Raw genomic sequence first — 22,787 nt, 5'->3', positions numbered from 1 at the left:
ACGACAGGCCCCAACAAAACTACGTCACATTAGCCAACCATTTGCACCCACTCGCTTTGTCCTTGACTGACAACATTATAAACGAAATCCCTTGTGATTCCTTTGTCGACTCAATAAACAGCTTGTTTGTATCCATGACAACCATGTATCCAATAGCAACGATGACGAGATCGGGTTGTGGCTTGTTGCAGCTAGTACTGAGATCCTGTTGATTGTCATCAGCTCTTATACGTTCACGAATAAAACGTTGTTTTACTACCTTGATACAGAAGAAAATGCATGGATTTGAATTGATTAATCACATATGGATGATCCAAGCCCATGTTGTCTACCAATGTCGCTTGAAGCGTGCCATCCAAGTTGAGTGACTAAAGTCGAAATGCTGTCATCGAGCATATACCCACGTATGATTCACTCCCTGACAACCCCATACTCTTCCTCTTTGTCCATCCAAAACAGCCACAAAACAACATAACCATAATCAAGCCAATGAGGATATATAAAACGTGTTGATGTATATGCGAAAAGATGCGAGATAGAGAAAAGAAAGAGGATGTAGTAGTAAGTTAAGAAGAAGAAGAAGTGATATGATTGAGTAAAGCGATATTAAATGCGTTGGATCGCTGTTGATGGTGAGGACTCAGTTGAAGTTGGTGGATATTGAGTGATTGTGTCTGAATGTGGTATAGGTCGATTGATCGCTTCCAGCACTGCTTGTGGATTCAAAGGACACGACGTATGTTCTTGTAACAAGGATTTCAAATGGAAGATTTCTTCACGTAGTCTTGCGGTTTCCATCTTGAGCTGCTCATTGGTGGCTGTCAAATACTCTGCACTACTTTGCAAATCTTGTACCCATTGCTTTTTACGTTGTCGACACTTGAAGGCAGCTAATAAAAGGGGATCCCACTAAGTTTCTTTTGCACTTTTTCCAATCCAATCCTAAAACTTACCTTGACGATTTCTTTCCAAAAAGTTTTTACGTTTTTCCTCATCGTCGACGTATTTGGTTTGTGCACGACGTTTGATACTTGGATGTTCATGAATGATCTCGGCTGTTGTTGTTGATGATGGTGGTGGAGGTGGTGTAACATGAGCGGACGTTGGATATTTTCGTTTCACAAACGAACTTGGTGGAGGCGGCGGGAATTCGTCATTGGATGGCGCCACTTGACCAGTCGTTTCCCGTCCTGGTGCTTGTGCTGATGATGGTGCGACGATAGCGGAAGCGGGTGCAGTTGATGCAGCATAATTATACATGGATGTCGATGATACCGTTTGCGCACGGTCCACAATAGCGGATGGAATGACTTCATATTTCATCATGCTACCTGATCGTTGTTGTTGCTGCTGTTGCCCTGGATACGCTTTTAAATAATATACATGAGTTCCTTGCCCTTGATCCTTCCTACTACTACTACTACGTTCAACTTACAAGAGTGATGATGATGATGATGATCCGATAATCTTGATCGTTTATCTTCTGCAGGACCCGTCAACATGGATGGCGATAAAGGCCCACTGCGTAAAGAATCCCAAATGATCTCATCCTTTCGAGAAATGACACCACGAGTTGGACTATCGATCGCTGCCAATGGAGGTAATATGCGACGATTGTTGTTGTTGCTGCTGTTACCCATGTTTCGGTTATCCTCCTTGTCAATACCACTGGAAAAACTTTGTTCAAAAGGATTGGGTTCCTCATCCAGCTTTGTTGTTCGTGGGAGTGTGGCATAAGTCGACGGCAATGATTCGGTAGCAACTGAAGGCGAGGGGTCTGTAGGAGAAGTGGATGTGTGGCTATTATCAAGCAAGGGACATTCTAGAAACACAAACGTCGTTATAAACCGCTTCCATTATCTATCGTTTATGTCACTTTTATAACATACCTCGTGCATTGTGGCTCGATGGGTTGACATTGGAAGGTGCAAGATCAGGTACGGTCGTTGCTGGGTACTGTTGTTGGCCTAGACTGTTGCCTTCACGACCACTGCCTTTGTTGCCTTCCGACGACGTTGATGCTGCAAAAAGTGTTGCCATTTCATTTGACGGTGCTGCGATCATGAACAAACGAGACGCCCGAGAAAGAAAGCAAAAGGAAAAAGGGAAAAAATAGTGCTTGTGAAAAGCGCCCACTGCAGCGAGTTCAGGCTGACAAACAAGTGGAGGGAGAAAAAAAAAAGTGAGGGCGAGAGCGAGAGAGAGAGATGAGTACTGGAGGATAAGAGTGTGTTTCGTCGAATGACTCCGAATCGAGAGTGGGTAACACATCTTCAAAAGACACATGCAAATACCCAACACTTGCAACTTTATAGGTAGTTTGAATATCATTAACAAGCCGGATGCTCTATCTCATGGATCAACATCACAGTTACTGTGTGGTCCCCAAACGCTTTGACAGCCCATTGCATTGAATACTTAAACTCAGTGACAGCTTGATTGGATATCTGATGTTCCTCTCTTTACTATTCCACCCAATCACACACAAGGTGGCAGCCATACAACTTGCAAGAATCACACCACTACTTGAAGGGACACGTCTTGGAATCCACCTTGGATCCGGTAAATATGGATATCACTTTTCTCTCCATGTTTTGATTCAAATCCTATTTTTTTCGTATCACCATGGAAAGACCTAGATCTCATCACCATTGCTCCACGTGACACTTTTCTTTCAATATGATCACCCTATTGGTCGTCACATCTCTTTGCTTTTCGTCCTTTCTTATTCCCCATATGTCATCTAGTTACTATCACTACCATAAATCATATACCAAGTTAGTCCTTATCATTCGTTCTCTTCTAGCATCGGTATCAGCTATAAATTACCTTGGATCTTTGAGGCTTAAAGTTGACATCTTGCATGCTGATTTCTTTCTCTATTGAATGATGTACACAAGTCGACATTTGGATGTATCCATTGCTTTTAGGGTGGACGTCCTTCTAAGGGTGGATGTTCTTTGTTCTTTGTCTTTGATAATGAACCCTTCTTTTGGGTGAAATTAATAATGAAAGCGAGTTGATCAGCTATAGACAATGAGGTCAACGGGTGTCATTATCATCCTTTATTTGCTTTGGGCGCCCAATGGCATCATGCCCTATACTTCAGGTGCTTCGATAATACGCTCTCGCTCATTTCAATCCCTGGCTGTATCTATCTTTATACTGGGATAATGGCTTTTGGTAGCCAAATAGTGATCAATGCATATACGAAGGTTCCTTCTTTCATGGGGCAAAGTTGACACAAAACATCGAAACCTTGTGACTATGTCGTTTCGAGGATGTATGTGGACTTCGTATTACGTGTATATTCTTGGTTCATGATCATCCAGGTTGCTGGTATTATGTGGTGCGATGGTAGCAGTAGTCATCTTGTATTAGTTAGCGGAGTCCAGTATTTTTTAAGACCTATCTGATAGAAGAAATGGTGTTGATGTCGAATTACACCATCCATTGGTATAGGATTTGCAATCCCACCAACCCCCCACATGTGCGTTAAAAGGATCGACTTTTTGTAAACTAAAGCATGCAAAACGTGTCACTGAGGTGACATTGTTGGTCCCAGGTACGTATCCTCGCCTGTGTAACCTTTGCTATTCTCGCGTGTGCATATGGTTTTTTGGTTGTCCCGGTTGTCATGCTTGATAAAACTACTTTTTTTTTCTGTGTCAGTGATAGATAGCAGGTATGCCTATGCATACAAACGGCTTGGATGGATGTATAAAGGTAAAATTGGTACTGGGCTACTCGTGAGAACGATCATGGATATGTTATCAGATCTTCATTTTCGACAACTATTGTGTAACCAAGATAGAATGGCATCAGCCTAAAATGTGATGTTTTGTGTATATTTGTGTATCAACCAACACACACAACACCGTCAGACAAAAGGCATCCCATGTTGTTGTGCTATGCTGCACCCATCATGTACGTCTTGAATTTCCATCATAGGAATATACTACATGAATTCCATTCTTATTATGGTGTGTCTCATGTCCTCTTTTCTCGCTTTGCGATGGGATAAAAAAAGAGGATGGGGGAGGGAAAACCATCCTTGTTTGTTGCAGGCTGGTTAATATAACATCAGGTGCTTTTGCTTGTGCATTACAGGCGTGTGTGTGTGCGTGTGTGTGCGTTTTTCTTTTCTATCATTTGCATATGAAATGGTGGTGGAGAAATGGATGGAGCGATATAAAAGGCCCCGCCATTTTATTATCTGATAGGAAGAAGCGGGTAGTGGTGGTGGTAGTTGAAAATGATAGAAAAATGCATAAGGGTAATCGAATGGTTACGCAAGAGGCAATCAGTGATGGGTTTTTAGTAGTAGTGGCAGCCAGCGGGGGGCTAATGGCATGATCTGATAATCGAGAGGAGCCACAAATTTGGGGGACATGAATGTCATCAGATACGAAGGTGAACGACATTGTGATTGGACAACCAGTATATCTCGTCTCCCAAGCAACTCATCAGATAAAACAAAAACACCTATTTGCATAGTCGTACGTGATAATGCGTGTGCGTGGTCGATATAAAAGCTGATCATCTTGATGATTAGCAAGTTTACTTTTACATTTCCCTTTTATCACAATCCATCAACATGCATATCTCTGCCGCACAACAACAACATAGCGTTTCATCAACAACATCCACACATCACTGCAACAAGCGAAAAAAGCCATCAACACAACAACACCATCGTCGTCGTCAAGGTGGACGTAGACAACACAAGGCTGCATCATCATCATCATCATCCAGTGAGAATGAGAGTAGCAGTAGCAGTAGCACGAATGGCGATGATGACGATGAGCTCTTTCTTCTCACACCACCACCATCACCACCTGCTTCTCCACAATTGCTCTCTAGCAAGGATGAGACACGTGTAGCAGATGAACGTCTATTGGCAGCCAAGCGCCAAGGTCAACTTCGAGCCGTCATGAATGAATTTGCAGCCATCAAACGCCAAGGATACGTGTTGAGTGAACGAACTTATAGTATCGTGTTGGATGCACATACAACATTGAGACGTGAAGGATCCCCAATGACACACATGTTACAAGGTAAGAATTTATACGGATGGCTATCTATAATAGGTGATTGACATATGTCCCTCTTTATTAGTGTATGAAGAGATGCTCGCTGCTGGTATCCAAACAAGTGCCAATACATATTCAGTGATGATCCGAGCATTGTGCAAGCGCGATATTGAAGTCCAAAAGACAATTGCCATGCTGAAACGTCAATCTGAAAGAGCGGGTGGATTTGTTGTGGTGAGCAACCGCAAACAGCAACAGCAGCAGGATGACCTGGTTCAATTACAGCAAGAAGGCAATGCGAAAAAGGCACTTTTATTATTTGACAAGGCACTTGCACAAGGATGTATCCACGAGTTGCAAATGGATGCTTTCAATCAATTGCTACGCGTCTTGTCGCATCATGGTGATACAACGGGTGCCATGCATGTATATGACCAAATGGATACCATGCCAAAGTCGAGTGTCACCTATGCTGCTCTTATCAATTTGTTCGGTCGCGTGGGTGATATCGATGCTGCTCTTGTCTACTTTGATCAATACAGTTCTTCTACCACCGACACGCCATGCTGCCACGTTTACACTGCATTGGTTGACGCCTACCTGAAATGTGGTCTTGTTGACAAGGCGCTTCACACCGTCACTCATGCCATTCCCGCCAACCGTGTCAAGATCACCACCATTCCATACAATGCTATTATCCGCCATTACTGTGCTCATGACCGCCTGCTCGATGCCGAATCCTTGGTGGCGAATATGGCGGTGGCACCTGATTCGAGTAGCTATGGTCCTATTCTTTCAGCGTATTGTCAAGCGAATGATTTCAACAAGGCAAACGAGCTCTATGCATCATTACTTCGCACGGATATCAGCAAAGCCTATGGCAACTTGGCCAACTATGCCTTGTTGTGTCTTCGTCATGGTGACCCTGCCAAGGCTCTCGATGTGGTCAATGATATGCGCTGTGCAAGCTTGGAACCTGATGCAGTACTCTCGGAGCAAATCATCATGTGCTTTTTGCAACAAGGATTGGTCAAGGATGCAACCATTGCTTTGGACAAGGTGATCCGTGTCATGTCAACTCGTTCCATTACCAAAGCTACGACAAGACTCACACATGCCGCTGTATGCATTGCTGATGCGATTGATGGAAAGGAGGAGGATGATGATAATGGATGGGTGGATCTATTGGCCGTAGCACGAGCCCTCTTGAACGGTACATTGCAACTACCAGCTACCGCTTTGGCTGATCGCATTGTCACGCGCTACCAGCAAGAGATGAAGACCAGTGATCCAGAAATCGTATTGGAAGCAGCTCTTGTATGCACTTGTCTCAAGGATGAACAATCATTCGCCACCTTTGTTCTTGATGTACAACAACATATGACATCTCAAGTGTCTCAGGATCTGATATTGCGTGTGCTTGCACGTTTGGATGGCAAGAATGCAACCCTTTGGAAGAATGCCTTTGATCAGCAGCAGCAAGCCATGATGAACCCACAACAAGCCTCTGAATGTATCTCCAAGCAAGTGATGCGTGCTGTGGTAGCTGGCGATGTGATGGAGGCTGTGAGGATTGTGCGTGAAGAGTTGGTCGCCAAGGAGATTGTACCTGCCCCTGAAACGATGCGAGATGCCATTGCATTGGCTGGCAAGCAAGGTCACCTGTCATCAGCACACACAATGTACGAGCTTAGCATGCAGATGTATCAAGAGCATTTGGATCAAGAACGTGCACAAAAGGCTGTGTACATGGCAACGAACAGTATCTTGATTGGTCACGCACAGCAAGGTGATATGGTTCAAGCCAAGGAGTATTATGATGCTATCAAACGCATGGGTCAATATCCTGATGGCAATGCTTATGCAAGTCTTTTACTCGGCATGGCTCACAGTGCAAACACTACCGATGAAGCAGCTGATGCGCTTATCATTTATGACGAGGCGAAGCGCCATCACGTCAAGCCTACCACCTTTTTCTACAATGTGGTCATTTCCAAGCTCGCCAAAGCACGTAAGCTCGAACCTGCTTTACGCTTATTCGATGAGATGCAACGCCTCTTCAAGCTTACGCCCAATATCATCACGTATGGTGCTGTGATCTCAGCTTGTGTGAGAGCAGGTTCTGAGGCTCATGCTTGCCGCCTCTTTGATGAGATGTTGCTTCGACGTCGTGGCGGCTGTCAACAAGATGAGTTACGCATTGGTCCCTTCAACAACATGATCCAGTTTTACGTTCGTCAGCAGCCTGATCGTTCACGTGCCTTGTTTTATTTTGAGCAACTCAAGAAATACAACATCCAACCTTCAGCTCATACCTACAAGCTTTTGTTGGAAGCTTATTCCACCATTGCACCTTTCGACATGGATGCTGCTCACCATCTCCTTGATCATGTGATTGCTCGACCTCAACCAACCCATTATGCTACTCTTATTTATGCTTATGGAACCATCCACAAAGACATTCATCGTGCTCAGCAAGTATTTGATCAAGTCGTCCCCAGCAACCAGGATATGGAAGTTGTGTACCAAGCCATGCTCGATACACTTATTTCGAATGACCAATTGGAACGTGCTGAGCAGGTCTACAAGCAAATGAGTCGTCGTATCACCAACAAGAGCTCGTCACCTTACATTGAGAACCTGTTGTTGCGTGGTTATGGTCAACGTGGCTGGATTGGCAAGGCTGAAGAATTGTTTGAACGCATGTCGGATGATAAGTCTTCTTCACCCAAGGGTACGGTGGTGCGTGAACCATCTACTTATGAAGCTATGGTGCGTGCTTATCTTGACAACAATCTCGTTCCCAAGGCCAAATGTATCCTCGACCGTATGATGTCTCGTCAATTTCCCGATAGGGTTGTGGCTTCTGTAGCTGCCTTGATCCACGCTCATTAATCTCACCATCCATTCACTCATTCCCTTCCGTCATTTGTATATACTCCATCTTCTATGACTGTTTATATATGCCCATTTCACAATAAATCTTGCCTGTACATACAATGAAAAAGTCATATTCGTCATCCATACACATGTATTGTAAAAGTATATTAAGTCAACCATTAAGAAAGAATAATACAAGGATATATAGCTATATTTCTATTTTGCAGTAGAATGGAGGGGGAGAGAAAACACCTCACTCTCACCTTTCTATAGGATTGTTCTGGAAATCATCATCACACCGCCTGAATCCTTGGTGACTTGCCCATCCAACTTTTTTTTACCAGTCCTTTCCGACAATCGATATCCAACAATACACATGTGGTGTGTGTGTGTCCTGCACATGGTTCTCTTCCCTGAGATGGGGACACTGGTGATGATACTTGGCGTGTGTGTGTGTGTGTGTGTGTGCATGTCTATGATTATACCGGTAATCGATCGACTGGGTCTTGTTCCTGGGGTGTTGGCTGCATAATGGATTGCAAGGACGACTTGAGTTCAATCTCCATCACCATATCATCGGTACGATAAAATGGATCACGATCATCTTGTTGTTCTTCTCGATTCCTTGATGAATTTGAAGATGGAAGCATCAATGTAAGCGTTTCAGCACCGAGGGCGGGAACCAAGGCTGGAGGTACAGGGACCGTAGTAGCAACGAGATCATTTTGCAGTGACAAGTTGAAGGTCATGAAGATGCGTATCATTTGTAAACCATAGATCATCAAATCCAGCCATATCAACCGTAGTATACTCGCATGCGTCACTATAACACACACCGTATCCATGTTAATGGTAGGGTCGAGTCATGTCATCCCCTTGCATACTTACCGTTGCCAACAAAATCAATCAGGATGCCAGGCTGCCCCGGTTCACTCAAGCCATGTATCAATATACATATACCAAGCTCGGCCGTTACGACACCAGTTGCTGTTCGTAATGTCCGTGGCAACGCCCTTGACGAAAGCAGCGGCTAATAAAGACAACAACACGCCATCAGTTGAGAGTGGGGGGGTCATGGTGACTATGCATAAGCATACCAGTTGTAAAAAGACACGAAAGATGAGAAGGAGCAGGCTTGCATCCAGAAAGTAAATGTATACAAAGTGATAGTATAGAAGGGAATCAAGCGACTTTATAACATGAAGCTTGCTTTGGATGCCCATTGAATAAATGTCGACGGTAAAAAGGCGTATGAACACCCCAGTCAAGTACGCTCCGGACTTGGAAAGTAGGTTCAAGAGCGATACTATAGCTGCATGCATCTACTATGCGTACTACCTTACAATGATAAAATCCTGCTTTTGACATGAGACTATGACTTGGGAAAGAGGTTCACCATCATTCTGGTCATTGTAAATCTAATACATATAGACACGATAATGATCCTTTGTTGTGCGTGAACAAAGAGAGAGACTCATTTCTTTATCTCGCTCGGCAATGCGAAAATGGTCGAATAAGCTTTCACGCATATTTGACATGGTAGTTCTAGCAACGTGTATGGCATTTCTTTATTTTCTTATGCTTGTACATCTCTATGTTGGTGGTAGTCAAATCAAGCCTATATGTAAATGAGCCGAGTCACGTGGTTCACGCTATCACAAGGAATCCCATTCTCAAGCCCGCTTGTTCCTCCTCAATCACTCTTCTGCATATGGAATTCCAAGGCTTTCCCCGTATCCACAGTATTTTCTATGCCCTCTTCGATGTCCATATCGGCAGTGTCGTTCGACATCAAGTGCCAGAAGGCAGCATTGCCGCGCATGAACCTGGCAGCGAAAAAGCAGCGACATCGGCCAACAACCATACTACTACGACCACCGCGTCCACCAAGACCAGCAAATCGTTGATCGACTTTGACACAATCCGAGAGTACATTATCCCCAAGCCGCAGCTGTATAAACGCCTCGTCACTGTTTCCATTGACAAGTACAAAGTGCTTGGGTTTCCTGTCGCCATTCGCAACCACGAAAAGTACGAGCAAATTCGCAACGAGTTCCGATTCAATCTTTGCTTTGTCTTTGAACGAGACGCTGAAACGAGCAGCTATGAGGGTGTTGTCAGCAAACTGGCACGTGTTCTTGAAGTGTTGGAGGTAAGCGTATGTGGGTGTATACTACTTTTGAGAATGGTAACCTTATCCCATTTGCATAAGATTGAATGCAACTTTTTATCCGAGGATGCCAAACCCGACAGCCAGACCAATGCAGTGCAAAATATCATTGAACAGCTCTTTGAGGACTTGAATAGCTATTGCGAATGCCAAATACCCATTAGTAAGTATGAGAGACCCAATGCATGATATGTATTCATCCGCTATGTCATTCGTAGATGCTTCAAATACCATCAATCTCAAGCTATTCCCAACGTACCCCAATCCTCCTGTTGTGCATGATTATCAGGTACCTGTCAGCACAGTCGACCTCAAGCAAATGATCACACCGAATTGGGACCTCACAGTGCAAAAGGTAACTAAGCATCTTGATGAGTATGGATCATAGGCTAACTCGATCCATAGATTGCTGCACATATCAATGGAATCCACCACGTGAGAGGCGTTGCCGATAGAGCCAATGTCAAAGCACAATGGGCGCGACAAGCAATACAACATCTACTGTAAGTTGTTATCGGATCACATGCTATGACAACTTATCAATTATGCCGTTACAGGTATTATGGATGCATCATTATGACCGACATCTTCCAATTTTCGAACGTTTATGCTGTCAAACAAGAGATCACACGTATGCTTGACGAAAACAATGGCTTGGCTCAGGAATGTTTACAATATATCACGCTACCGAGTAAGTTGAATAACAGCGATCCTAGGATGAAAAATAACTAAGATCTCGCTATGGCAGATGCTACACCACCTCCTTGGCCACGCGTATTCGCTCTTTATTGTGGTTTACAGTATGGGTTATCTGTACGAGATTGGATCGCGGAACATCAAGTAGCAACATTACCCATCGATGTCAGGTAAATGGGGAAGAGGTCATTTTCTTCATCATAGAAGCAGGGTTTAACCAACACAATGTAGGCGCTTTATATCCTTTGGCGTCATCAAAGGCTTGATTTATCGTGTCCACAAGTACCCGATTCTTACACCTCTCGATGCATCCAATGATACCCAGCTCGGCTTGCCACCCAAAGACCAATACGCAACCATTATCAATGCCAACACAGGATCTCATATTCATCCAGATATCATTCCCTATCTCGACGGCTTACACCATTACGATGAAATTTGTACAGCATTACGATGCTCTCCTCAGGAACTTGATGAGCAATTGCAAGGAACATCCGACAATGCAACATGGCGATCATCCTCTAATCGAGTGACTATATCAGCAGCTGACAATAATACGGAGCGTTATCGTGGTGAATATGAGCAACAACACCAGCAAAACATGGATGACGCTGATGAAGATTTCGATACTTATGACAAGGCACGATGGACCGTCAAGTTCATTTATCGGTAACCCTCCCCCCTCCAAGATGATAGACCTATTTACTACCTTGTAAGATATTTGTAAATATATAGAAATTAAAAAGAACATTGTATCACTGCTACTACTACGTGTAAAGGTTTATTATCATTGTAATGTATTAGCCACCTTGATCTTGTTTGGGGTTGGGGAAGAGGCTCTATTCAATCTTCTTTTTGATTCTCAAATGTTCCTTCAAAAAGACAACGAGACGATAGGGTAGCATGATACACGCTGCAACCAAGACGAATAATCCCAAGTACAAGTCATAGTTGTGTCGCTTGAGGAATGACAAGTTACGTGCAATATCCCGTCGATGAGGCAATTTTCCATCTTTATCAGCAGTGAATGCCACCTCTTCTACAAGATCGGTAGCACGAACAAGAGAATGTTGTACATGGATCTGCACAATAGCTTGTAAGCGCTGCATGGCTTGTTGCATGATGCCCTTTTCATCCTTTAGCACTTTGGCAAGTGACGTTATCATTGTTTTTGCATCCGCTTCTGGAAGCACAAACCACACCCCTCCAGCGGTTCGTTCAAAGTGTAGGGAATTGGAGATCATATCACCAAAGAATGCGGCAAAAAGCATGCGTTTTCCGTAATAGGCAGCTTCATAGACGGATGAAGCACCACCATGCGTGACAAAGGTGACAGTGGATGGATGCCGTAAAATAGCCTTTTGTGGTGCCCATGGTACGATGCGACCCACATTAAGAAATTCAGTGGTGTTGAGATGATACTGGGTGCCAGATGATGTTGTGACGTGATCGGGGAGGGGTGTACCAAGTGTAGCGGACCAAATGAACCCATCCAATCCTCCAGCCTCGTAATTTTCCAATAGCATCAACAAGACGCGTGTGGACACTTCGATCGTAGTGGGCTTTACAAATTGCCCAAAGGCAACATAAACAACCTTTTCACGTTCATCCAAAAATTGCTCCAAACCAGGATCTAGTTTACCGGGTGATGATGTAATGTCATCACTATAGATTGGACCTACAAGCTCTACCAAAGGTCCCATCGGCCTTGGAGGCTCCAACCCATACACATTGTTCACCAGCTTTAATGCATCCTCCCACCGGTTGTTATTGATCCCCAAGGAGACTGGCCATGGGGCAAAGTCCAAATGCCAAAGCAGCTGAGCACGCCATATGAAAGCATCATAAAAGCGTCGAGCGTATGACATGTTCTCGGTTGTGCCATCCGACATACGAGCGATTGGATTCAAATTTATGTATGGAGCATCCGCATCTTTGAAACAAAGTTAAGTAAGTATCGCTACTGATTCTCGATCATAAAAATGTGTACCATCTGCATCATTGATCACCAATGTAATGATAAGCGGAAGCTTTGAATCCTTGACAACTTGCTGGCAACCAAAGGAAACATGATCACACAATACAACATCGATTGACTCGTTTTTGATGATTTCTTGGAGCGCATTATAGTCTTTTCTATCATGATGAGAACGAGGGTTGTGGAATATGAGCATCAAAACCTACTTGTATCATACTCTCGCATGTTGTTTTCTTTATAAACCTTGGGTGCATCGAAGGATACTGGCCACCTGAGCTTATGCGTGATAGGAGGCATTTTCTTGTAATGGGATGGGCCAATAGAAGACGTTTTGATATGTGGATAAACATTGGTAAACTTCAACTCGGTGTCCTGTACATGCATTTTCCTGCTTTATGAGTCATAAAAGTGGGCTTTTGCATGTAATGGATACTGACTGTACTAGCAAAGAACACGTTGTGGCCTCGTTTATGCAGTTGATCCAATATCCTTATTATCCAGCTATTATGTGATGCTCCACCACCCACTGAACTGAAGAGGATGTTCTTGGGAGTAGTCCTAAAATCAGCACCGCCACCACCACCATGGCTCGCTTCCTTCAATCCACTTTCGGCATAGGTTGATGCAGCAATCAATAGCACCAGCAAAAAAGGGAGTGCACGCCAAACCATGTTATTAGAGCGATAGCGATGTTGAAAAGAAAAAGAAAAGTTAATCCAATGGCGTTCGTAAGCCTTTCCCTTTTTAAAGGAGAAGAAAAAACGAGATCCTGCAAATTGGTCACAAATAATACAGCACTTTTAGGGAGAAGGTTTGGCGTCCATCATGCACGGCAGGATCGACGTGATTTCACAACCGCACAAAACTGGGTACGTAATTGCATAACATGTTGTACAGTCGTCATTGCCTTGGCGTGTCGGCTATAATGGCGAGATCGATGTGATGTTATCATATGCGGTTTACTCTTCCCGTCGGATCACTCTTGTTTCCTTTTTAAAACTTACAGCGATAATCCTACTACAGCAAATAGCATGTATGCATGTGATCCTACTAATGTATGCATGATCCCAAATACAGGTTGCTGATGATATTGGTAAGGGGTAGACAACATCTGTGCGATGGGAAGCATCGTCTTCGGCTGTCAAGAATACATTCACGGGATTGACTATGATCAAGTTGCTCGATACTACCAATCAGTAGACACCACTGCCTAATGATGTTGCAAGTCACGTTTCATGATACAATGGCTTTATTTATTGCCGTCATCATTATAGAAAAGCCTATATCATATCATGGCTATCATTGGAGTCATAGGGCGAAAAGCAACGAGTACCCCTCAATTCATGTCATCTGTCGTATAAAAAAGTTAGCCATAATGATGGTGTAACGGTCCCGGATCGTAAACTACCACGACATGTACATGTAGCTAAAGACGGCTGAACGGATGCAAAGACCGAACTGAAAGTCAAAAACGAAACCAAGTAACATCATAGCTCGCTAGTTAACAGAAGGATCCCGTTTTGCGGTAATTCTCGGATGAGACCTTGTAGTCAATTTTTGTTTTGATCCTTAAATACTCTTTCAAAAGGAAAACTAAACGATTTGACAGCGTGTATCACGCTAAAAGCAAGATGAATAATCCTAAGTACATATACGTCATAGTTGTTTTGCTTGAGCAATGACAAGTTATGTGCAATATACAAATGATGAGGCAATTTCCCATCATCATCAGCAGTGAACGCCACCTCTTTTACAACACATCGGTAGCACGTGTGAGAGCATGTTGTGAATGGATTTGGGCTATAGCTTGTAAACGTTGCATAGGTTTGCATGTCTCCTTCTTCATCTTTTAGCACGTTGTTGAGTGCAGCTGCCGTGGTCATCGTACCCGTTTCTTAAAGCACAGACCACAGCAACCCTGCAACGTTTGGTTCGAAATGCATAGCGTTGGAAATTTGATCACCGTAGAATGAGGTACATAATAAAAGCATGCATTTGCCGTAATAGGCAACTTCAAATAGGATTGAAGCGCCATCATGCGTGACAAGAGTGGCAATGGAAGGGTGGCGTAAAATAGCTTTTTGCGGTGTCCATGGCATACCTGTTTTTTACTTACGTGCCCTCCTAAAGGCAATCATCATCATCCATTTGTCCAACAACCTGTCAGACGCATGTGTGTAACCACGCGTGCCATTTCACTCAGCTTCTCACCTTGCTGCTTGATGTAGTGCTCTCGGCATCATCGATTCGCAGCTAACAGCCCGTTCCACCCATTCGTCATTGTTACCCAACCCACTGCATGTAAACGATTGTCCTGCTCCAGTCCAGCATGCCCATCCTTCAACTTTCTTGATCCAAGGGGAATTGATTGAAAAACGCTCAAACACAGAAACATCATCCAATATCAGAATGATCATTTTGCAAAGTTATTTGTAAACCGCCAGCTAATAACCCATTCCTCCCATTCACCTTTTTTACCCAACCCAATGGATGTAATCGATTGTCCTGCTCCAGCCCATCATTTCCATCCTTCAACTTTCTTGATTCGTGAGGTTTTGACCGAGTTACGCTCAAGCACAGAAGTATCATCCAAGTATGAGTAAAATGTTGTTGATTTCCACTTCTTCCACTCATCTTCTTCCCTCTTCCTCCCGTTCTCAACTGTTGGCCCCCATTCAAGTACAATTACCCACCTGCAAACCATTGTCCTGCTTCAACCCATCATGTCAATCCTACAATTGTCTTGATCCGATTGTCTTTGACTGAATGGCAAGTCCATGGCATGTACACCCCACGACAAAACTCACGTTTCATGACACACCACCTTTTGTACAATCCTCGACCACAATCAAACGCAACAGCATACATTCCAGCAGACGCCATTAGCAACGTCTTACTTCATTGTCTCAAACAGCGTTCACAACCTTGTCACTATACTACAACACACGCTCGCTTGCACACTTCTCTTTCGCGACCAAACGTAGCAGCTGTTGCTATTAGCAAGGTCCTTACTCCAATGTCTCAAGTTACTTGCATCAACTTGATCTGATACATGCGGATTCCAATGGATGGGATGCCATACCAGCTATCGAGTACACGGCAATACAAGTTATCGTCACCTGCGATGAACCAAGAAAGGATTGACCAAACAGCCGGATGAAAAAGAGATCATACCAGCAGCAATCACGTAACCATTTTCAACCAACCTATTGGATTTGATGGGTGGCTGCAATCAAGTGCAGTGGGTAAGATAACCTGGGATGTCGCTATGGTTACTTGGCGCGTCGTCAGCAGTAACGATCACGTGGATACGGCTGAGGATGGTGATGGATTGGATGGAATGGGCCAAGATCTTGGCGGAAGGTGCTTGACAGCCATGGATGTTATTGGAATGCTCAAGTCAATTTATGCAGCAGCTATTTTATAACCATGGAGGAAGGATGTTTATGACGGCAGCAACCAAGAATATGATGGCACAATTATCCCTGTTGACTCGATGTGATTTATCCGTACCTTATTCACTTTACAATGCTGTTCTTTTATCATACTTACTCGATAAACGTCCACACTACCATATGCTATCCTTCGACTATTTCATTGATGAAAATGGGATTCAACATAATACTAGGGGGCTATCACACTATTAGTTCATACCGCAAGATGTGGATCACTTGATTGGTTTCCGGATTGAAAGGGGGGAGTAGAAACTTAAAGGTTGGAAAACGAGATTGGATCGTTCAAACGCATCATCGTATCGGGATGCTTTTGTTCTTTTGTCATAGCTTCCTAGTCCATGTATTGATAGATGTTCACGAACATTTGTGTATTGCAAGATATTGATTCGAGAGTGACCATGCTTAACGTAGTGCTTGTTACATAATAAAAGTTTGGTTCATTGTAATAAGTTAGTTCATTCTGTTCAAGTTTCAAGAAAGAGTGAGGAGTGATACTACTATGTGGCACATGCTTACCTATGACGAGTTTCACCCAAAGCTATATTATGCAACCTTGTATAAGAACGAACCATTCCACATGGCTATCATGGGCGGACCTCACTATAGAGGATGGAGCTACTTCATCATGCATCTTTCCACCAATAGCATTGACCCTTCAGGTCCCGTCCTCTTGGTTTTGGGTTACACAAACAAGTCCTTCTGCATTTTGACTCATATGATGAGGCTATCGACAATGAACAAGGACCACCTATCATATAGCATCACGCTGACAGCATATGTAAAACATAATGACAGCCATATCTCAAGATTTCACAATGAAACATGGGGTTTTTAATAGAGCAATGGGCTCGGCTTGGCCAACAGCACCTTGTGTGAAAGTTTCGCGTTCAATGTCGCAAATAGCCCAAAAATATTTTTTGGTCGTCGTCGTCGAAGAGGTTGACACCCAGATCCAGTTTGGCTGGTAGCGACATTGCGAAATCTGGGATTGGCAAGCTTGATCGTGAAACTTTCACCCAAGGTGCAGTTGGCCAAGCCAAGCACACTGCTGTAATAAAAACCCCACGTTTCATTGTAAAGTTTGGAGATACAGGCACCTTCATGTTTGTAAGCATGATGCTATATGGGAAGTGGTCTTCGTTCAATGTCAAGTCGCTGGACCCTGGCAGAGCAAAAGACGCAGAGGGACCTTTTTGTGTAACTCAGCTACTTTGCATGACTAGAAGGATGGAAGGATGATACTATATACTGTTGACAAAAGCCCGTACATTGCGAGCTAACAGCCATTTCTTCACAATAGCCACTGTTGTCCACTCTATGACATGTGAGCGATTCTCCTGCTTCAGACATTCATTTCCATGATCGAATTATGTTGATCCGAGTTGATTTGACCGAGATACAGCCAAAGACGGATTACACCAATCCACACATCTAACCATGCTCTATGTTGCTCAACTGAAGTAACCTTGTATGAGCGTAGCTCAGCCAAATCAACTCGGATCAACATAATCCAATCATGGAAATGAATGTCTGAAGCAGGAGCATCGTTCCACTGTCATAGAGTGGACAACATTGCCGATTGTGAGGAAATGGCTGTTAGCTCGCAATGTATGGGATATTGTCAATAGTATACAGTATCATCCTTCCATCCTTCTAGTCATGCAAAGTAGCTGAGTTACACAAAAAGGTCCCTCTGCGTCTTTTGCTCTGCCAGGGTCCAGCGACTTGACATTGAACGAAGACCACTTCCCATATAGCATCATGCTTACAAACATAAAGGTGCCTGTATCTCCAAACTTTACAATCAAACGTGGGGCTTTTATTACAGCAGTGTGCTTGGCTTGGCCAACTGCACCTTGTGTGCACGTTTCACGTTCAATGTCGCAAACAGCCCAAAAAATATTTTTTGGTCGTCGTCGTCGAAGAGGTCGACCCTCAGATCCAGTTTGGCTGGTAGCGACATTGCGAAATCTGGGATTGGCAAGCTTGTTCATGAAACTTGCACCCAAGGTGCTGTTGGCCAAGCCGAGCACATTGTTCTATTAAAAACCCCACGCTTCATTGTAAAGTTTGGAGATACAGGCACCTTTATGTTTTGCATATGCTGTAAGCGTGGTGGAGTTGCTTTCTCCTAGTGGATGGTGTCGATTGCATGAACGGAAAGATGAGGTGCTGAGTGAAATGGCACGTGGTGGTTACACAAACATGTCCTTTACAGGTTTGCTGCACAAATGGATGATGATGATGATTGCCTTTTGTGAAGGTACGTAAGCAAACAACATCCAATAATGAAGATGTATCAAAGTAACTGGTTTATAGGAACACGCATATATCACGGATGGGTGCTTATACATAATAAATCCACGGTGGGTTGAGCTGCATAAAAAACAATTGGCTTGATAATAATGCCGCACGGGCCTAAATGACGCCACCTCCTGGACACAGTAAGATCATGTATAGTTTAGTTATGAAGGCTATGTTTAATTGACATTTCGAGCAGTGATCTATTACTCTTCACCCAAATGTATAGGATGTTTGTTTGGGTGCGTATTCACAGTGGTAGCTGTAGCAAGCGGGGTGGCGTGGAGTGCATAAATAGAGAACAACGAAAGGAAAGACAAAGAGCCACTTCTCCTCTCCCGCTTCACAAAGCAAGGTAAGCTTGTCTCCATTGACAGAGTACAGAGCATTAACTGCTGCCATTGTTGCCTTCAATGCACAGTGTCGATGATGTACAGGTGACCAATGGCGACACTTTCCAAGGCAACCAAGTACGCGCGCGATCTACCCATGACCCAACCTTCTATTCCAACACAACATGTACGATCAATCGCTGCAATACTTTATTATTCAAGTTGGACGTTATGGTACTAAAGTTTACGTGTAGTCCTGCCGTTCTCTCGTTCAAACAAGGATCAAGGGGCCCGTCGTGTGTCGCGTGAATGCTTTCTATGGATACCATCAAGGAAAGGGGCCCCAAAACATAGCTACTTTGGGTACGTTGACAAAGAAACCAAACGCTACGGTTGACATCTTACATTGCATTTATTGTAGCTTGGGCATGTTGGATGATGATACCCGTGGCAGCAGCAAGGCATTGATCTCAAGCAAGAACGACGTTGTACATTGTTTCATTGGTACGCATGGTATTGGATCAACAAAGTAAGACCTGTTAGTTGACGGCTCTTTCAATGAAATAGCAGCAGCACATTATGGATGGAATGAAGGAGATGGGGTTATTGGAAGCAAGAAGGCTATTGCGAAAACCCCAAGGTAATACTGCTCATTGTGGGGTTTGTCGCCTTCAAGTGCACTTACGGAAGAAATAGATTGGCAGGCTCTATTCCGCTTCGTTACGTTAAGGATGTCACTGTACTGTACTCTGCTAGAGGAGACGACCACGTTGTGCTAGCGGAAATGGGTGCGACTCAAGGTGCTGCTTGGCCTTAAATAATGCATCCTTTGTTCGTACGGTTCCATCATTCTACGACCTATGCTTTCCTCGCCTTGGAGAGAAGATGGTATCTCTATTGGCAACATGCGGGATACATGGCTCATAGTGGTGGCAAATTCGGCTTGTGAAGGGTTCATGACAATGGGCACGACGGCATGCAGGATATGGATGGATCGATTATGTTTGGATAAATCAGCATGGTGCATACAAGAAGGCGTTCCCTGGAGTCATTTGGGATATCCAGGACCTGGTGTTTTCTGATACGTCAAGGAGACAGACCACTTTATCAGCTCATGCGCTTCTCCTCGTCTTTGGTCCGACAACAATTCACACGCCCAAGCCCATAAAAAGCAAGGATGCTGTCATCAGCATTATCATATACCATCCTTCGTCGATTCTATCTCTTCTTTGATTACCATCCCAAGCGCTCTTCTTGGTGTCTCAATAGGAGCCTTTCCTGAAGCTACGCATGAAGAATGCCCACAAGAGGGAAGCGACTGGCAAGACGCTTTCCGAGAAACAAGCTATGGGCCCATGGCTATGTCGTCAAACCATAGATGGAGATGGTAATGGGAAGTGACAGGATTGATTGGTAATCCTTACAAGCGTATCGCACCGACCAAACGAGAAAGCAAGCAGGAGCATCTGGAGAAATGGGGCTCAGTGCCATAGCCACATTTATACTTAAATATCAGGGTGGCCATTCCGTTGATAGTGACGAGCGATACATACATCGACAAGATTATGATGGGAGACTATAGCTGGTATGTTTGATTATCATGTATATCTTTCTTTTGGTTCACCAACATGATGTGATCACTCAAATAGCCATGATGCTGCTGGGACCTGGATACATTCACTTTGGTGGATTCCAATCATGATCTTTGCCAAGGATATCACCTACCTTTCGAATTTCCGTAACCAGCACAAGTTCTTTGATGGAAGGCGACCAGGGGACATTACAAAGCTTTTGGCGAAGCAAGATTTGGGAGGAAGCAACTGCACTATACACAATTAAAGTGTGTGTTTTGCAAAAGGGCCAACGGCAACCTCGAGAACTGATCGCTGGGCCATCGTGCGAGCACTAGATATCCAGCTAATGTTGACATTGGGATGTGACCCTACGGCGGTGTTTTGCCGAACGTCAAAGACTGGTATGTGAACGAGCTGCAAACGAATTTACTTCGTGTAACTGATGCATTCATGCATTGCTTTTAGGTGTGGTCTTGGCATCACGCTCGCTTCTACATACACTGGTCCTCAACACAAAACCAAAACGTCCCCTCGGTTATCACAACGCTACACCACCAGCAGAATGGCATCTGAATGCTGCTTTCCTTGCGTACGATCAATCGCATTTATTCAATCAAAATGTCTCTAAACTTATCCGAGCAGGTAATACAGCCGATTACAAGTTACCGTTTTCTTTGAGCGTTGACATCATTATATACAGTGGACTTTCTTGTCCTATACAACGGCATGTGCAAGTGTGTTCGAAAGAGGAGAAATCGCAAGGCATAGCTAGCTTCTTCTAATTCCGATAAAATTACGAGAGAGGCCTTCCCTCATTTTGATCATCGAGTCATTGAACATCCCTACACATAGTATGGTCATTTACATCTCTTCCCCTTCATGCGTCCAATTACGCTACAGAATAAAACACAGGCACGAACATGCATAATAACATTATAGTGTGGCAATGCAATAATAGATAGTAGAAGCGTTGTATATATATTTCAAGAATACCAGTCGAGAAATAAGAGAATGAAACTCGCGAATAGGAGGAATATGAGGGTAAAGTTGCGAGTGCCACGGTTCCTTTCCTTGGTCTTGATGAGTTGCAAGTTGCCTTGTTCGATACGTTCAGTGGTGGCGATCGAGTCAGCGTATAATTGATCGGTTTGTACTGTTTGGGCAGCGAGATGTTCGGTCAATTGATTCTGCAACGTGGAGATCTCGAGTAAAGCGGTTTCAGCATTGCGAACTTGGTTCAGGGTATTGTTGAGTTCTTCAATCATGGTTGAATTTTCACGTTCCAGTACTTGTAGTTGCTCTTGAGAAAGTTGTTCTTGAAAAGCATCCATGGGCATCTCCTCTTGTACTGGTTCATTGTTGCTGTAAAGTCCTTTGTTCACCTTCTCCTCCTTATCATCCTCATCCTCATCCATCAAGGATTGTGCTGAAAATGCCATCTCGGAAGATCGATAGAGTTGATTCTCGCTCTTTTCCAATTCTCGTTGTAACCGTATCTCTTGTTGACTCTTTTGTAACTCTGATACTTGAGCCAATCGCTTATTCAGTAACCAAATCATGCTGCTGCGATGAAGGGCAAGTGTGTCACGTGCAAGTGTCGACTCGGATGATATTAACAGGCTACCCAAGAACCCTGCTATCCCCTTGGTGGACGCTGTCACTTCCTTTTCTTTACGCACTTTTTCGGCATGTTCCAACTCCTTGATACGATCCATACAACGTCGAATAATCACTTTGGCTTGAAAGTCGATCTCGTCGCGCTCATTGTCGGTCAAGGTGCCAATGTCAGTGCCAAACAGGGCAAACAACGACCCCTCCAATCCTGATGCTTTGGGTGCTGTTGTTGTTGCTGCTCCAGCTCGTTTCCTTAGGCTTTGTCGTGCATCCGTGTTGAGGTAGGCTCGGCGTATGGACAAAAGAAAGCGACGTAGACTGTCAATGTGCTCATGGATGCGATAGGCTTCTTTGGTGAAGAGATCGTAAGCGGCATCGTTGTCACGTTCCTTTTTTATCTTTGGTTTGGGTGAAGATGTTGCACGTAATGGCGACCTTTCGAGGGCGATGGTACGGAATTCAGCTGTCCGATCCGGCATCAGTAGAGAATTGGGGGGAGGGAGGAGGAGTAGGAAAGAGGAATAAAGCGACAAAGCGACAAGAGATAGGCCAAGTGTCGCGTGACTTATGCACGGGCTTCTTTGATGGTGATTGCTGCATCAAAGGAATGTTTTTTTATTTCTTTTTCTCCAATCCCCCGCAAAAACTAAAGGTTTCTCTTTTTCCTTTATTCCCTATTTACCATCTACACCCTGATGCCCCTTTTCAATTTCTTCAAGAATAAACAACAAGGACTTCAAAAGATCAAATCAGC

At 44.0% G+C, this 22,787-nt stretch overlaps 6 protein-coding genes across 6 annotated transcripts; 2 read left to right on the top strand and 4 right to left on the bottom strand.

Moving 5' to 3' along the window:
* Positions 1-606: 606 nt before the first annotated feature.
* On the bottom strand, positions 607-2,040 carry O0I10_010282 (uncharacterized protein; the record flags this gene model as incomplete). The annotated part of the gene is made up of 4 exons (XM_058490264.1): positions 607-890; positions 954-1,367; positions 1,436-1,822; positions 1,890-2,040. The coding sequence occupies 4 exons, from the start codon at positions 2,038-2,040 to the stop codon at positions 607-609; spliced, it is 1,236 nt and encodes a 411-aa protein (XP_058338985.1).
* Positions 2,041-4,391: 2,351 nt separating this feature from the next.
* On the top strand, positions 4,392-7,928 carry O0I10_010281 (uncharacterized protein; the record flags this gene model as incomplete). The annotated part of the gene is made up of 3 exons (XM_058490263.1): positions 4,392-4,499; positions 4,556-5,057; positions 5,119-7,928. 3 exons carry the CDS (start codon positions 4,392-4,394, stop codon positions 7,926-7,928), a joined length of 3,420 nt encoding a protein of 1,139 aa, XP_058338984.1.
* Positions 7,929-8,392: 464 nt separating this feature from the next.
* O0I10_010280 (uncharacterized protein) lies at positions 8,393-9,136 on the bottom strand (the record flags this gene model as incomplete). Its single annotated transcript, XM_058490262.1, has 3 exons — positions 8,393-8,736; positions 8,802-8,943; positions 9,011-9,136. The coding sequence occupies 3 exons, from the start codon at positions 9,134-9,136 to the stop codon at positions 8,393-8,395; spliced, it is 612 nt and encodes a 203-aa protein (XP_058338983.1).
* A 488-nt stretch (positions 9,137-9,624) lies between these two features.
* Positions 9,625-11,452, top strand: O0I10_010279 (uncharacterized protein; the record flags this gene model as incomplete). Its single annotated transcript, XM_058490261.1, has 7 exons — positions 9,625-10,065; positions 10,126-10,246; positions 10,302-10,438; positions 10,489-10,586; positions 10,641-10,774; positions 10,832-10,949; positions 11,011-11,452. The coding sequence occupies 7 exons, from the start codon at positions 9,625-9,627 to the stop codon at positions 11,450-11,452; spliced, it is 1,491 nt and encodes a 496-aa protein (XP_058338982.1).
* A 166-nt stretch (positions 11,453-11,618) lies between these two features.
* O0I10_010278 (uncharacterized protein) lies at positions 11,619-13,428 on the bottom strand (the record flags this gene model as incomplete). Its single annotated transcript, XM_058490260.1, has 4 exons — positions 11,619-12,712; positions 12,770-12,910; positions 12,964-13,129; positions 13,195-13,428. 4 exons carry the CDS (start codon positions 13,426-13,428, stop codon positions 11,619-11,621), a joined length of 1,635 nt encoding a protein of 544 aa, XP_058338981.1.
* A 7,974-nt stretch (positions 13,429-21,402) lies between these two features.
* Positions 21,403-22,512, bottom strand: O0I10_010277 (uncharacterized protein; the record flags this gene model as incomplete). Its single annotated transcript, XM_058490259.1, has 1 exon — positions 21,403-22,512. The coding sequence occupies one exon, from the start codon at positions 22,510-22,512 to the stop codon at positions 21,403-21,405; it is 1,110 nt and encodes a 369-aa protein (XP_058338980.1).
* Between the last annotated feature and the right edge of the window lie 275 nt (positions 22,513-22,787).

Source organism: Lichtheimia ornata (assembly GCF_029851405.1).
Source record: "Lichtheimia ornata isolate CBS 291.66 chromosome Unknown scaffold00067, whole genome shotgun sequence".
Taxonomy (NCBI): Eukaryota; Fungi; Mucoromycota; class Mucoromycetes; order Mucorales; family Lichtheimiaceae; genus Lichtheimia; species Lichtheimia ornata.
The sequence above is the reverse complement of the archived record's forward strand: the minus strand, read 5'-3'. Positions and strand labels throughout refer to the sequence as shown.